Source organism: Pavona decussata, unplaced genomic scaffold (assembly GCF_977016875.1).
Source record: "Pavona decussata unplaced genomic scaffold, jaPavDecu1.1 SCAFFOLD_62, whole genome shotgun sequence".
Lineage (NCBI taxonomy): Eukaryota > Metazoa > Cnidaria > Anthozoa > Scleractinia > Agariciidae > Pavona > Pavona decussata.
Window position 1 is genome coordinate 274,743 of NW_028145483.1, and position 12,758 is coordinate 287,500.

The 12,758-nt window shown below is 38.1% G+C and overlaps 1 protein-coding gene across 1 annotated transcript; it reads right to left on the minus strand.

Annotated features, from left to right (window-relative positions):
* On the minus strand, positions 1-11,987 carry LOC146478828 (zinc carboxypeptidase-like). Its single transcript, XM_085111517.1, has 10 exons — positions 10,955-11,987; positions 9,040-9,118; positions 7,962-8,177; positions 6,377-6,478; positions 4,336-4,455; positions 2,875-2,982; positions 2,514-2,607; positions 1,895-2,100; positions 1,055-1,139; positions 1-629 (listed from the first exon to the last, which is right to left on the minus strand). The coding sequence occupies exons 1-10, from the start codon at positions 11,044-11,046 to the stop codon at positions 418-420; spliced, it is 1,314 nt and encodes a 437-aa protein (XP_084967643.1). The 5' UTR covers positions 11,047-11,987; the 3' UTR covers positions 1-417.
* Between the last annotated feature and the right edge of the window lie 771 nt (positions 11,988-12,758).

Sequence of the window (12,758 nt, forward strand, 5' to 3'; positions counted from 1 at the left end):
GCCCGGTTGTTCGAAAGCCGATTAACGCTAATCCCCGATTAAAAGTTAACTGAGGTTTCTATCTCACTCTTTGTAAATCTTTTTTAAAGGCTAATTTTAAGCTAATAATGAAGAATAATCTGAGCCAAACCTAGGAGACAAAAATCATTTGGAAGAAACTTTATTGCTTAGTAATTAAGCTCGAATCAAAGTTCACGCCACCCCAAGATTAGCTTAATCGGGCTTTGAAGAACTGGGCCCTGAACATTATCAACGCTTACCTTAAACATTTGCATAACTAATTTAGACAATGTACAAAAGCAAATGCGTAAAGGCTTTTGATGTTATAGGCATAATACACAGCACAGTAAATCTCAATCATTTTCTTTCAGCTAGGTTGTATATCTTTTCATTTTCAGTCATTTGTTTTTCTCCCATTCATTTCTCCGCTTCCCTTATCTCCTTTGCTAGGATCGCTGTGATGGCCTTTAGAGCAGCTATCATTTCGTTTCCAGTGGAAATAATTTGACAAGGAGGCAGCAAGAATCCAATTCTATCTTTCTTGTCTGTAGGCCTCAGCTCCACAGTGTAAGAATGAGTGACATTCAGTGTATCGTAAACGTAGTCGACAGTGACACCGTACGCAGGGTCTGTCGGGAGATTAAGAACAACAGAGTGGTTAAGAATGGTCTCTACCACCCACCCCTCCTATTTTCTATAGAATGACTTCCCCACTCACCTGCTGTCAGTTGAGTAAACTCGATCGTCTTTTTATTCCCTCGCTCCATAGATTACAACCCGAATTTAAAACCACTGCACGTGATGTTTTATCGACCATTTGATAGGTCAATGGGCTTATGAATTATCAATGAGTGTTTTAAACTAAGTTTAAGGTGCCGTTTCTAGCGGTATCAATGTTTTGTTGTTGTTATTGTTGTTTTGTTTGTTTGTTTGTTTGTTTGTTACCCGGTCTGCATGAAAATATCAAACTATCGTCAGTAATAAAGGAGAATTGAAAGACACAGGATACGTACACAAAGTCCAGTTGACGCTCAAGTGTTTTTTAATTACTTACATATAGTTGAATAAGCCGGGCCATACAGATAAACTTCTTCAGAGGTTTCCATTATTGCATTTTTAGCAGCTTTCGTGACAGCTTCCTGTGTTGAGAGAAAATATAACCATACTGAGTAAAGTAAAGCTATTTATTTAATTTCAATAACACCGGGAGTGGTTGGACAGTCTCCCGAACCAGAGGCTCGAGATAAAGTGCTTGACAATAATCCATATTGTATAGACCTTTTTCATAAATGGCGGCTAATTTATTATTCTTTTCAGTATATGTTAATTAGCCCTACTAACCTCGTTTTAGAGTAAAAATTCTATTGAATTTTGCACTTACTAACGAGGCTAGTAAGGCTAATTTTCATGAAAACAAAAGAATTATTTATCGGCCACCATTTATTAAAAAGGTCTATTGGAATAGATAGAATACATTCTCGTCTCCAGAGCCTCCTGTCCGGCTCTTAGCTGGAGGGGCCTTCGCTCGAGTGAAAGGAAACCACTTGGTCCTCGTGCCCAGCCTCCAGCGGCTAAGAGGACCACGCGGCTCCGGGGACGAGAATGAGATAGAATATTGCTGGGATAGATAGCCAACCCGGCACTACGCGCCTCAATGGCTGAGGGCCACTAGTTATTCAGTAGTTATTTGAGGGCCACTAGTTATTCCGTTGAAGTACTGTTTCGTGTTACCCTCTTTAAATAAAGTTGATTGATTGATTGATTGATTGATTGATTGATTGATTGATTGATTGATTGATTGATTGACTGGCTATCCATCATCTCATTTTCAACGCAAGCTCGTGGAATGATTGTTAAATAAACTTTTAACGAAAAAATTCGATTGTCTACTAACCATTTTATAATAATCTGGGGGCCTCTCTTCTCTGTGTCCCCAAGGAGACAGCCACATTTGAGAATAAGAGTGCAGATCAAAGAACGCCTTTAATTCGGAACCATGCGTCCTAAGATATGCAGCCACGTTCGCCGATTCACTTTCAGAAAAGGCTTTCTCTCCAGGATATGTTTCGCAGCAGGTATCATTAATGCATTCCTGTTTATCTGAAAGATATATATAAAGAAATGTTTTCAACTGAAAGACCAGATAACGGGCTTACGTAAGCCCAAATGATAGATGTAACCACCGTCGACTGGAGCAGGGATGGCGCAGTGGTGAGAGCACTCGCCTCCCACCAGCTTGGCCCGGGATAATGCCCAGACTCAGCGTCATATGTGGGTTGAGTTTGTTGTTGGTTCTCGTCCTTGCTCCAAGTAGTTTTGTTCTCAGGGTACTCTAGTTTTTCCCAACAACTAAAAAAAAAACTTTCTGGAAAGCGTCCTCAATTAGTGATCTACGCTAAATACATTGATACTTAACATAAAAATATAAAGTGATTTATTCATATTCTAATGAAAATGGAGTTTATTTGGATATGTCCTCTCTTTATGATTTATCAATCAGTTTGAGAACTCACCCCAGTCATCAGATGCAAAGTTTCTGTTCAAATCCACACCATTACAATCGGATGCGTTCAGCAACTTTCGATTTTTCCGCCAAAGCCGGTCCACCTATTGTTTGGAGAAAAACGTAACAAATGAAATTTAATAAGTTCCTAGTTCTGAGTTGAGTTGAGTTGAGTTTGGCTGGCACTTGGAAACGTGCAACTGCAAAGAGAAAACTGAGTCGAATCCAGGGCAACGGACCCAGCTGGGGGCACGGGGGATTTTTCTCACACGTGATGGGATGTTCATTAAGTTTTACTCGGCTGATATAACTTTTCACTTTAATTTTGACTCTAATCCCGTCCTTGTCGTTTTAGTTAATTGTGTACTTACTCGATGCGTATAATCGTAACCATCTACATTGAGAACTGGCAGGAAGAACCATTTAAATGTTTTAAGCATGTTTGAAATTTCTTGGTCACTGTCCTTTGAATTCAGCAACTAAAATAAAAAGAAAAGACCTCCATGAGTTAATAAAATATTTTCAGATGCAAGTCACTATTATTCACGTTGTATAACCAGTATTTTTTTTCCTGACTGACCTGCGATCAGGCTCTATTTTCATCTCGCTTCGGTACACAATTCGCGTGGGAAACACCGATTTTCGCGAGCGAACAAATAAGTTGAATAGAAAATAGGCGCTGCTACAAGTAGGCCTGGTACCACGTTATTTTATAACAAATATCAAAGCCTCTGCGATTTAAGGCACTGATAAATGAGGATTTGTTTGCTTACACAGGCGGGGCAATACTTCGAAACTTGAAAATCCGGTGCGTCACCAGTGCGTGGCAAAAGTCGCTGGTAAATGGATATAACAACCCTTGTAAAGATGACGTAATTGTCCAGTATTTGTCGAAGAAAATCTAGGTCGTTGAATTTTTTGCGTTTTATTTTTCTCCGAATTTTTTAGCGCCTAATCACAGAAGCAATGGTTGTCTACACATGTGTTTTTTACTGCACTGAAGAATTTCAAATACCACGTTTTCCATGCAAGTAAAATTCACTGGTGTAGCATTGGCCTTCACCGGTCGAGGTGATTGGACTGATTGTAGGTGATGGTAGGTTATGGCGGCGCATCGACAGTAAGCGACAAAACCGAGAGGATGACGAGGAGAAGCAATCTTATAGCTTCGCCATCAGATATCAACTTTTGTATTTTCTCTGTCGTTCACGGTATACATTTTTTCCTGTTCTTATCAGCATTTCTTTGAAACAAATGTATTCCACAAGTGGAAATGCAGAAAAAAAAAAAAAAACGTTTTCTCCACTAATTTGAAATATAGTCTTATTCATTGTTGATTGAAAAATGAGCTCTGCTCTCCCCCACCTGGAAAGCACTCTCTTGTAATGTGCCATCGTGTTTAAAATAAATACATCGCTATGAATATATGTTTAGTTTAGTTTATTGTAATTCGTCACAAGGAAATAAATACATAAATTGATATATGACATTAGAAAAAGAAGAAGAATTACAATGCTGTGGCGTGACCGGAGAGACGAACAGGGCAGAGCCCCAATTGTAACATATCCCCTAGGCTAAAAAAAAATTCATCATAGAATTGATTAGACTGCGTAATATATAAACTAATTAACAAATCATGGTGGACTATAAGTTTGTAGTAGTCCTCTAAAGTGATCGTTAAGATGGACTCTAAACCACAAGAGATCCTGGTTAGACTTAAGTATATTAGGTAAGCTGTTCCACAACTTAACAGTCCTAGGAAAGTAGCTGTTACAATAGTATTCCTGATTGTGCCTAGAAAGTTTGTGCCTATGTAGTTCATGCGAACTTACCTGACGTATTATGTACATGGATGTCGCGACACTTATCCACTCCCTGGCATGAATTCCACCGTTCACGAAAATTAAGCCTTGTTTATTCGCCTCAGCCCCGGTTTGCTGAGCTTGGTTTATCTGAAAGAGGTAGAATCAGGAAAACCGCGGTACAATGTTATTGTGAATTATGTATTTTTCTGTATGCAAGAAATTGAAGGGGATTTGTTCCGCGAGAATTTAATAATCATCTCCCTCGAAAAAGTCGATATATTGGGCCAAGCTGCCTTTTCCCTGAGGTGAGTATAAAGATGAGTTGAAGGATTGACCGACTGACTAACTGACTGACCGACTGACTGACTGACCGACTGACTGACTGACTGACTGACTGACTGGTTGGCTGGTTGACTGACTGACTGACTGACTGACTGGCTGACTTGCTAACCTACAGGCTTTGACTGCCTTAACTGTGCATTCTCGCGTGTTGGGGTCATATATGACTAAATGCCTGACTGAATGACTGATCGACTGACTGACTGACTGATTGACTGATCGACTGATCGACTGATCGACTGACTGACTGACTCACTGACTCACTGACTGGTTGGCTGGTTGACTGATTGACTGACTGACTGACTGACTGACTGACTCACTGACTCACGGACTACCTCTGACTCGCTGACTGGTTGGCTGACTGACTGACTGACTGACTGACTGACTCACTGACTCACTGACTGGTTGGCTGACTGACTGACTGACTGACTGACTGACTGACTCACTGACTCACTGACTCACTGACTCACTGACTCACTGACTGACTGACTGACTGACTGACTGACTGACTGACTGACTGACTCACTGACTACCTGACTCGCTGACTGGTTGGCTGACTGACTGACTGACTGACTGACTCACTGACTCACTGACTACCTGACTCGCTGACTGGTTGGCTGACTGACTGACTGACTGACTCACTGACTCACTGACTGGTTGGCTGGTTGACTGACTGACTGACTGACTGACTGACTGACTGACTAATTGGCTGACTTGCTAACCTACAGACTTTGACTGCCTTGACTGTGCATTCTCGCATGTTGAGGTCAAGATTTGGAACGGGATACCTGCAACTCTAAAAAAAAGTACAAAAAAATCTTTTAAAGAATCCCTAATTGGAAAGTTATTTGATACACTTGAAACTTTAGACTCCTATATTGAAGTGGAAACGATAATTGACCAAATGAAAAACTAAACCTGATCATCCATGATATTCTCTTTGCCAGTATAATCTGATTCTCCTTTTTCCCTTTTCATCTCTTTTCTATTGTAATATTAATGATAATAAAAAAAATTACGTATAATTTACTTTAATTTTGATGTATAGCCTTATCTAAATCTGCGTTATTATGTAAAGTTAAGTTTTCCGTTTGCTAGCATGTTTGTAATTTTCTCTTTGTAATAATTATTAACTCACACAGCCCGCCTCGATTAGCTCTGCTATATGCGGGCTGTGTGTATTCCTGTAAAAGATTTTAATATTTAATAAAGTTGTTGTTGTTGTTGTTGACTGACTAGCTGATTTAGTGAGAGTCTGTACGTCTAATTGACTTATCACGACTGACTAACTCACTCACTGATTGACTGATCGACTTATTGAGTGATTGACTGACTGACTGACTGACTGACTGACTGACTCACTGACTTACTCACTGACTTACTCACTGACTGACTGACTGACTCACTGACACGCTGACTGGTTGGCTGGCTGACTGACTCACTGACTGACGGACTGACTGACTGACTCACTCACTCACTCACCCACTCTCACTCACTGACTGGTTGGCTGGCTGACCGACTGATTCACCGTCATGAATGACTGACTGGTTTGCTGGTTGGCTGGCTGGCTGACTGACTGACTGACTGACTGACTGACTGACTGACTGACTGACTGACCAAGTGACTGTCTGACTGACTTGTTTAGTTATATGCATAGGTTGTTTGGTATCAGATGATCAAACGTGACCAGAGCTTCTCATACTTTATCCGTTATGGATTATTGTCTTACCTCTATCCCTAACATATTTCGACCTTCGAAGGACTGGCCGAGGTTTGTAACTGTCACCATATCTGGGTGGTCATTCTGAAGGCGATAAAGCTCGTTTTGTATCTGCAGTTTAAAAATGCAACGGAATCAAAGTATTAGTTTGTCTGATAAACTCTCAATTTGTCCACAAATAACTAAATAGTAACAACAACAACAACAAGCTTTATTTGCATGACTATAACAAATACAGTATTGCAAAAGCTATCCATAACTAATTATTGATTCGTTAACTATTTCTTAAGAGAACTTAAAATAAAATAAAATAAAATAAAATAAACAAATAAAGTAACTTAAGTCTTTGCTTATCTTAAACTATTCATACAGTAGAAGTAATCATTCCGGAGAGAGGTTTATCTCTCATTTCGAAGCACGAGTGACAAATGAAGTTAATTGAGTGTTTATAAAATAGTCAGTTGAGTTCATTATATGCGATAGTGAAGTTTCTTTTGTTAATAGTCTTGGAAATGGAAGGCTAGGTTCTATTTTAATAAATAACATATCTTTTATATAAAGAAGAACAATAATAAATAAATAATAAATAATAATAATAATAATAATAATAATAATAATAATAATAATAATAATAAATAGTAATAATTATACCAACCAAGAGAGGTTGTACCGACTCATTCAACATTTTTATTTCAATGAAGCCGATCAAATCTGACTTCTTACAACATTTGTTGAAATGTATAAATACAAACGAAAGCACCCCCTGATCCCTAGCAAAGAAATATTTTACTCTTCTGTGAAATAGATAACATTTTTACAAGGGTTTTGCAAGGCACAATCAAATTTTTGATTTGATTATTTTCTAGATTCCATGTAAATGCCACCGATTTATGGGTGACCATGATGGAACTTACATTCACAGCCAACGTGGAGAACAATTTTCAGTACTTTTAGAATTAAGACAGAGAGTACGGCTGCTCAATACAAGGAACAGTGTAAACCATGTCTGTGATTGCCACGGAAACACTTAGTTAGAGTGTTAATAGTGACAGTGTAGTTGCCAGTTAAATTTCAGGGAAACTCCATGAAGTTTGGTAGCGTTTGCTTGGATTAAAAAAGTGACAAAAGCCAGTGCTTTTTACCCACCCAGGGTGAATATGATTATTAATCCTATTAATAATCCTATTAATAAGGGAAGTGGACAAAACTACTATACTCGAACAGGACCCACCAAATCACAAAATAGATGGTGGTCTCTGCCTGCAACCCCCTACCTCAACGCCGGTCAAACCATGGTGTCTTTATTGCATAGCCACCTTTCTATCCAGCAGTAAAAAATGACAATGAGACTCAAACCTCACTTTTCTTGTTTATCTGGCAATGCTGACTCTTGCTAACCGAATTTCTGTGTCAACTCAAATTTTAAAGCTAATAAAAAATTTTGTCAGTAATGTTCATGAAATAGGTGGTGACTTCGACAACCCCCCTACCCCAGACAAGGTGGGTCCTCTTCAAACAAACTTGTTATGACCAGTTCCCTAACACATATCCCTCTCTATTGAGAATTTCATGTGGGACTAATCCTAACACTTACCTCATTTAATGTGTGATAGCAAGTGTCAAAAGTTTTCTCGCTGGCATTTGAACAGCACAAGGAATCGTCATCAAGCAGTTCTTGTGTGTTCTCGATCAATACCTCGTGTGTTAGAGATCGTCTTGATAGATTATCTGAGAAATCTTCCAAAACTAGCGGACTTAAGTGAATGTGCACCTCTTTCCCCGGAATCCCTGACTCTTTCCATACATCTACCTACAAAAACATAATTTATTCTGGATGAACAGCGATTTTACAAACCTGTTTATTCAGTAGATTAAAGTTCCACCGAATGGCAGATTCTTCAGAAGTCCAAGCCTCCATTGCAAGTTAGATCCACTTTAACACCGACAATACGAAAATAGTCTATTGGCAACGAAGTCCTTAAATTGGAACCAGAAGTATTGGGCTTAGCGAGAAATAGATGCCTACTTTTGTTACAGCGCATGCGTTCTGTGCATTTCAAGATACTCGGGTTTCCTATGGGTGGTGCCTGCTAATAAAGGGATATTTTGCGCGGTTTAAAACTATGCGGAGAAAGCAGAACTTATCAAGTGCTCTTGGTATCCACAAAGAAAATTTGGGGTAACCCTGCATTTTTCAGAGATAACAAACCTTCACTTTGGAAAAAAAGCGCCATAAATTGCTTTGTATTTTATCACTTTTTAAAATTATTGTTTCCGAATTTTCTTTAAAAAATACATGGTTACCCCCAATTTTCTTTCTGAATTCCAGTAGAACATGCTAAGATCTGCTTTTCCCGCATAGTCATAAACTGCGCAAAAATACTTCTGTATTAGAAGGTACCATCCTTAATTTACAATTATTTCATTAGGGTGCATTCGATTGACCGTATCAGTTAAAATATTGAGTACCACACTATGCCTACAAAGATTACTAAAAATCTCTTATATGAGGTATCAAAACTGACGAATAAAAATAGCTCTTGAATATTGGTGCCAGCAACTGCTTGCATTAAGACATTTTCCTTAATGTCGCGGTCGAAGACGAAAATCAAGGGGCTATTTCCCTTAGTCTTATTACGGAAGGCAGTCAATCGAACGCGACCTTAACTTACATCATTTCTACTTCGAAGAAGCTCCCGTAAGGAGGTCACGTGATCCTCTGTCTCCGGCGTCACTCGTATAAGCTTGTGACTGGAAAATGAAATGTTCAAATAATAATGTTAAAAATAATAATAATAATAATAATAATAATAATAATAATAATAATAATAATAATAATAATAATAATAATAATAATAATGATATATTGTCAGCATAAGAGGGAATAAATAAAATAGGCGAAAAGCATTACCGACACGGTGATTCATTGACTGAATTGAACATTTTCGATATTCAATACAACGAGATTATTCAACAACGAATTGTGTGATGTAACAGGGCACCTTCACTCCTCATTTTTTTTTTTTTTTCGCAGTTTTCACCTTTACATTTTGGTACATTTCTTTGCCGTCCTCTGCAAAACAACAATGAGAAATGACCTCGTTTAAAGTTTTGTGGAGAACTTGAACGCACGTCGGTGAATTTTTCATTTTGTTTCTTAACTTGTTCGCCACTCCTATCAATTTGGTTCCTGGATAGTTCACCATAACATGTAATAATTTGTAAAAGTTAAGCGAGTTGAAATAACCGCGAATTAGCACAAATGAAATAAAAATATATCATGTTTTGGGTGACGTTTTCGTTGCCGTTGCCGTCGCCGTCGTCGTTGCTTAAGCTCCCTAATGAAATCAGGCCAAGGAAGAGTCATTTCAGTCTGATTTCTAAGTTGAAAAAATGAGAGGAAGCAGACTTTTTTTTAGCCAACCTCAAAGTGTTTGAAAATCAGATGAGACACTCGTTCCGGTGTTTGATATAGCTTTTCAAAACAGTAATAATCCTTGGAGAAATTCAAAGCAAAAGTTCACCAAATTTTATGATAATTAAGACCACATTTCCGAACCTCCTTCACGGTAGTGTTAATTTTCCTTTGTTGTAGAAATCAGTAATTACTCTGGCCAATCACAATAGAAGTGAACAAGCGCGGATGAAGTGAACAAGCGGATGAGAATTCTAATCAAATACCGTGTAAGCGGCGCTAAACTCAGCAAAGCGCGTACGACCAAGTCACGACTCAAGGGTTTCGATTTTGTCTCCATTTATTAAGAAAATGGTGCCGAGCCTTTTAGCCAATAACACAGCGCCGTAAAGCGAGAACCAATAAAAACAAACGCGAAATTATTTTAGGCGACTGCATGCTATATGCGACACGACTACTGTTCATATCTAGTTATCTATGCCTGTTATCGGTGCTTTCGTTCCCCGCACTCTGGAAGGATGCTATATATTCTCCTATTTGCTTTCGTTTTGAAGTGTATTTGTACTCTTAATTACTTTTTTGTATAATGAAGTGATAGATATGTTGATGTACTTTATCTACGAGCCCCCGTGTGTGATTTCATGAGGACCTGATCGAAGTTGTGACAAGTTCCACCGATAAAAGGGCAATTTTGGATGGGGGAGGACACTTTTGAAAATTTGAAGAAAAAGCCAAATCAAATTGTAATTTATCTGTGATTTGCCAAAACAAACAAAGGACAAAATCCAAGTCTGTAGGTTTCCATGGAGAGGCTTATCTTTGATGAAGAATCACACTTGGTGAACTGAGCAAATTAAAATAAAAGATTTTTTGTTACACGAGGTTGATAATACTTGAAACGGCTTATTTTAGCCGCGTTCAATATGATTTAAGGTGGGAAAAGAACTGGTAGCATCGAAATAACTTAGGCCAATAGTACGGCATTAACAACAAGTGCTACACTTTGCTTTCAGAGTTCAACTGAGAGTTAAATGACCTTAAAATAAACAGAGTGCAGATTACATTCTTCTTTGTATGAAATTGAATTGCATTCGGCGAACGACTGAAATTCGTCGTACGAATTAAGCTTAGCCAACATTAATACCAACAGTTTATTAATTGAGTAAACTTACCCGTCGTAGCGCTTTGAACATTGACTCCGATGCAAGCAAACAGTAATTAACAATAACACTGTGACCCCAATGAATACTCCTGGTTCTTTCATATTATCCGAACCAAAAAGTAAAAATAAATAAGATTAAACAGAACTTATTTGTCCTAATTTTGTCTCTTTCAATTCCTTCTTTTCTTTTTAAAAACAAATCGCAAACAAATAAAAGAAATCGTAAGCTTAATTTTTGGTACGCGTTCGGTTGGAACAATACTTGAACGCTACTGCGGTAACATGCATCCCAAGTGGCGCATCCGCCGACCTTAGAATATTAATTTATTTCCCAACACTAAGTGGCCGAGTTGATATATTACCGTATTCTCATCAATAACATTTAAAGGAGTGTATGGCAATTATTGAGGAGAATTTATCATTTGATATTTAAATACTGAAAGCGTCAAATTTAGCACCCGTCACCTTTGGCGTTGACAACAGCTGTCAGCTGGCAAAATAAAGAAAAAGAAAAAGTTGTCAAACTGGGTTCTTTTTCGGAGATCAGTGTCGATATTAGCTATAGAAGCAATAGGAAGGAAGAAAGACAATAGCAACTGAATTAACTTTTGAATCACATACTGAATTTTAAATCGTTATAGATTTAAAACAACAGGCCAGGGCCGTAGCCAAACTTTCAGGAGAAGCGAGGCAAGTGTCGAAATTTTAAAATCTAGAAGTTCTAAAATGCAACTTTTAGTTCTTTCCCATTGACCATTGAAATTTATTCAAAAATCGACCTAGCCTCGCTCGAACACTTAAAGGGGAAGTATCGCGCAAATTTGTTGCCATTTCAAAACCAAAAAAAGTTTATCTGTCAGCAGAAACAACGAAATAATTGTCAAGTTTGTTATAAATTATCACCCCAGTGCAATAAAACTGTCGATTAGTGTCTCTAGCCAGAGACAAAATAGTCCGGTTATGGATTGAAACTTGAAAAATGTTAGGCTTTTTTTCAAGTTCTCGCATTTTTGTTTCCAAAATGCGTTAGAACAGATCAGGATTTGTTCCTTTCAAGAATTGTGTTGATTTCTTTCCTCTCGTCATTTTAGAATTATTTCAGCAGCTGATTGAAGGTCTTATTTCATCATTCTTAAAAAAGATATCAAAAACCCCATGATACTTCCCCTTAAATGGTAGCCTTTGTATTGCTTACAAGTCAACATTTAAAGGGACAGTATCACGCTATTTTTAGTAACACATTGAAAATCGAAAAGACGCTATTCTGTTGATAGCAGCCAAGATATCATGACCAAAATTCCAATTAAAGACTATCAGAATGCAAAGAAACTATCCACGAATATTCTCGCCGGCGAATGACCGAAATAAAGATGGGTTCAAATTTGACGTCGGGCCGACGTTTTCAATTTTCGCTGTCGTAACGCACTAAAAATCGGTTGTACTATATTTTGGTTCAGCCTTTCGTCTTAGTAGAATCACTATTAATATTTCTTTAAATTCGCGATTTAGGAATTTTAAATTAACACAGTGTTCAAAGTTCAAATTTAGTGATTTTTTGCCCAAAATCATGATATCTCCCATGACACTACCACTTTAATTTATACGCACTTGTGTGATGACTTGAACTTCCTTCTTGCTCTCTGTCATCCGGCTAGGGACCAGTGGCGTGGCGGAGGAGGTATTCAGATATGGTTCAAAATATGGTTAAACAAGCAGTATCAAATCCTGCAATTCTTAGTGAGCTCGCTATAAATGTACGCAAAAAGCTAAATTGGTTAAAAGACGGACGGGAAAAGCGGCTATTATGGAGTGAG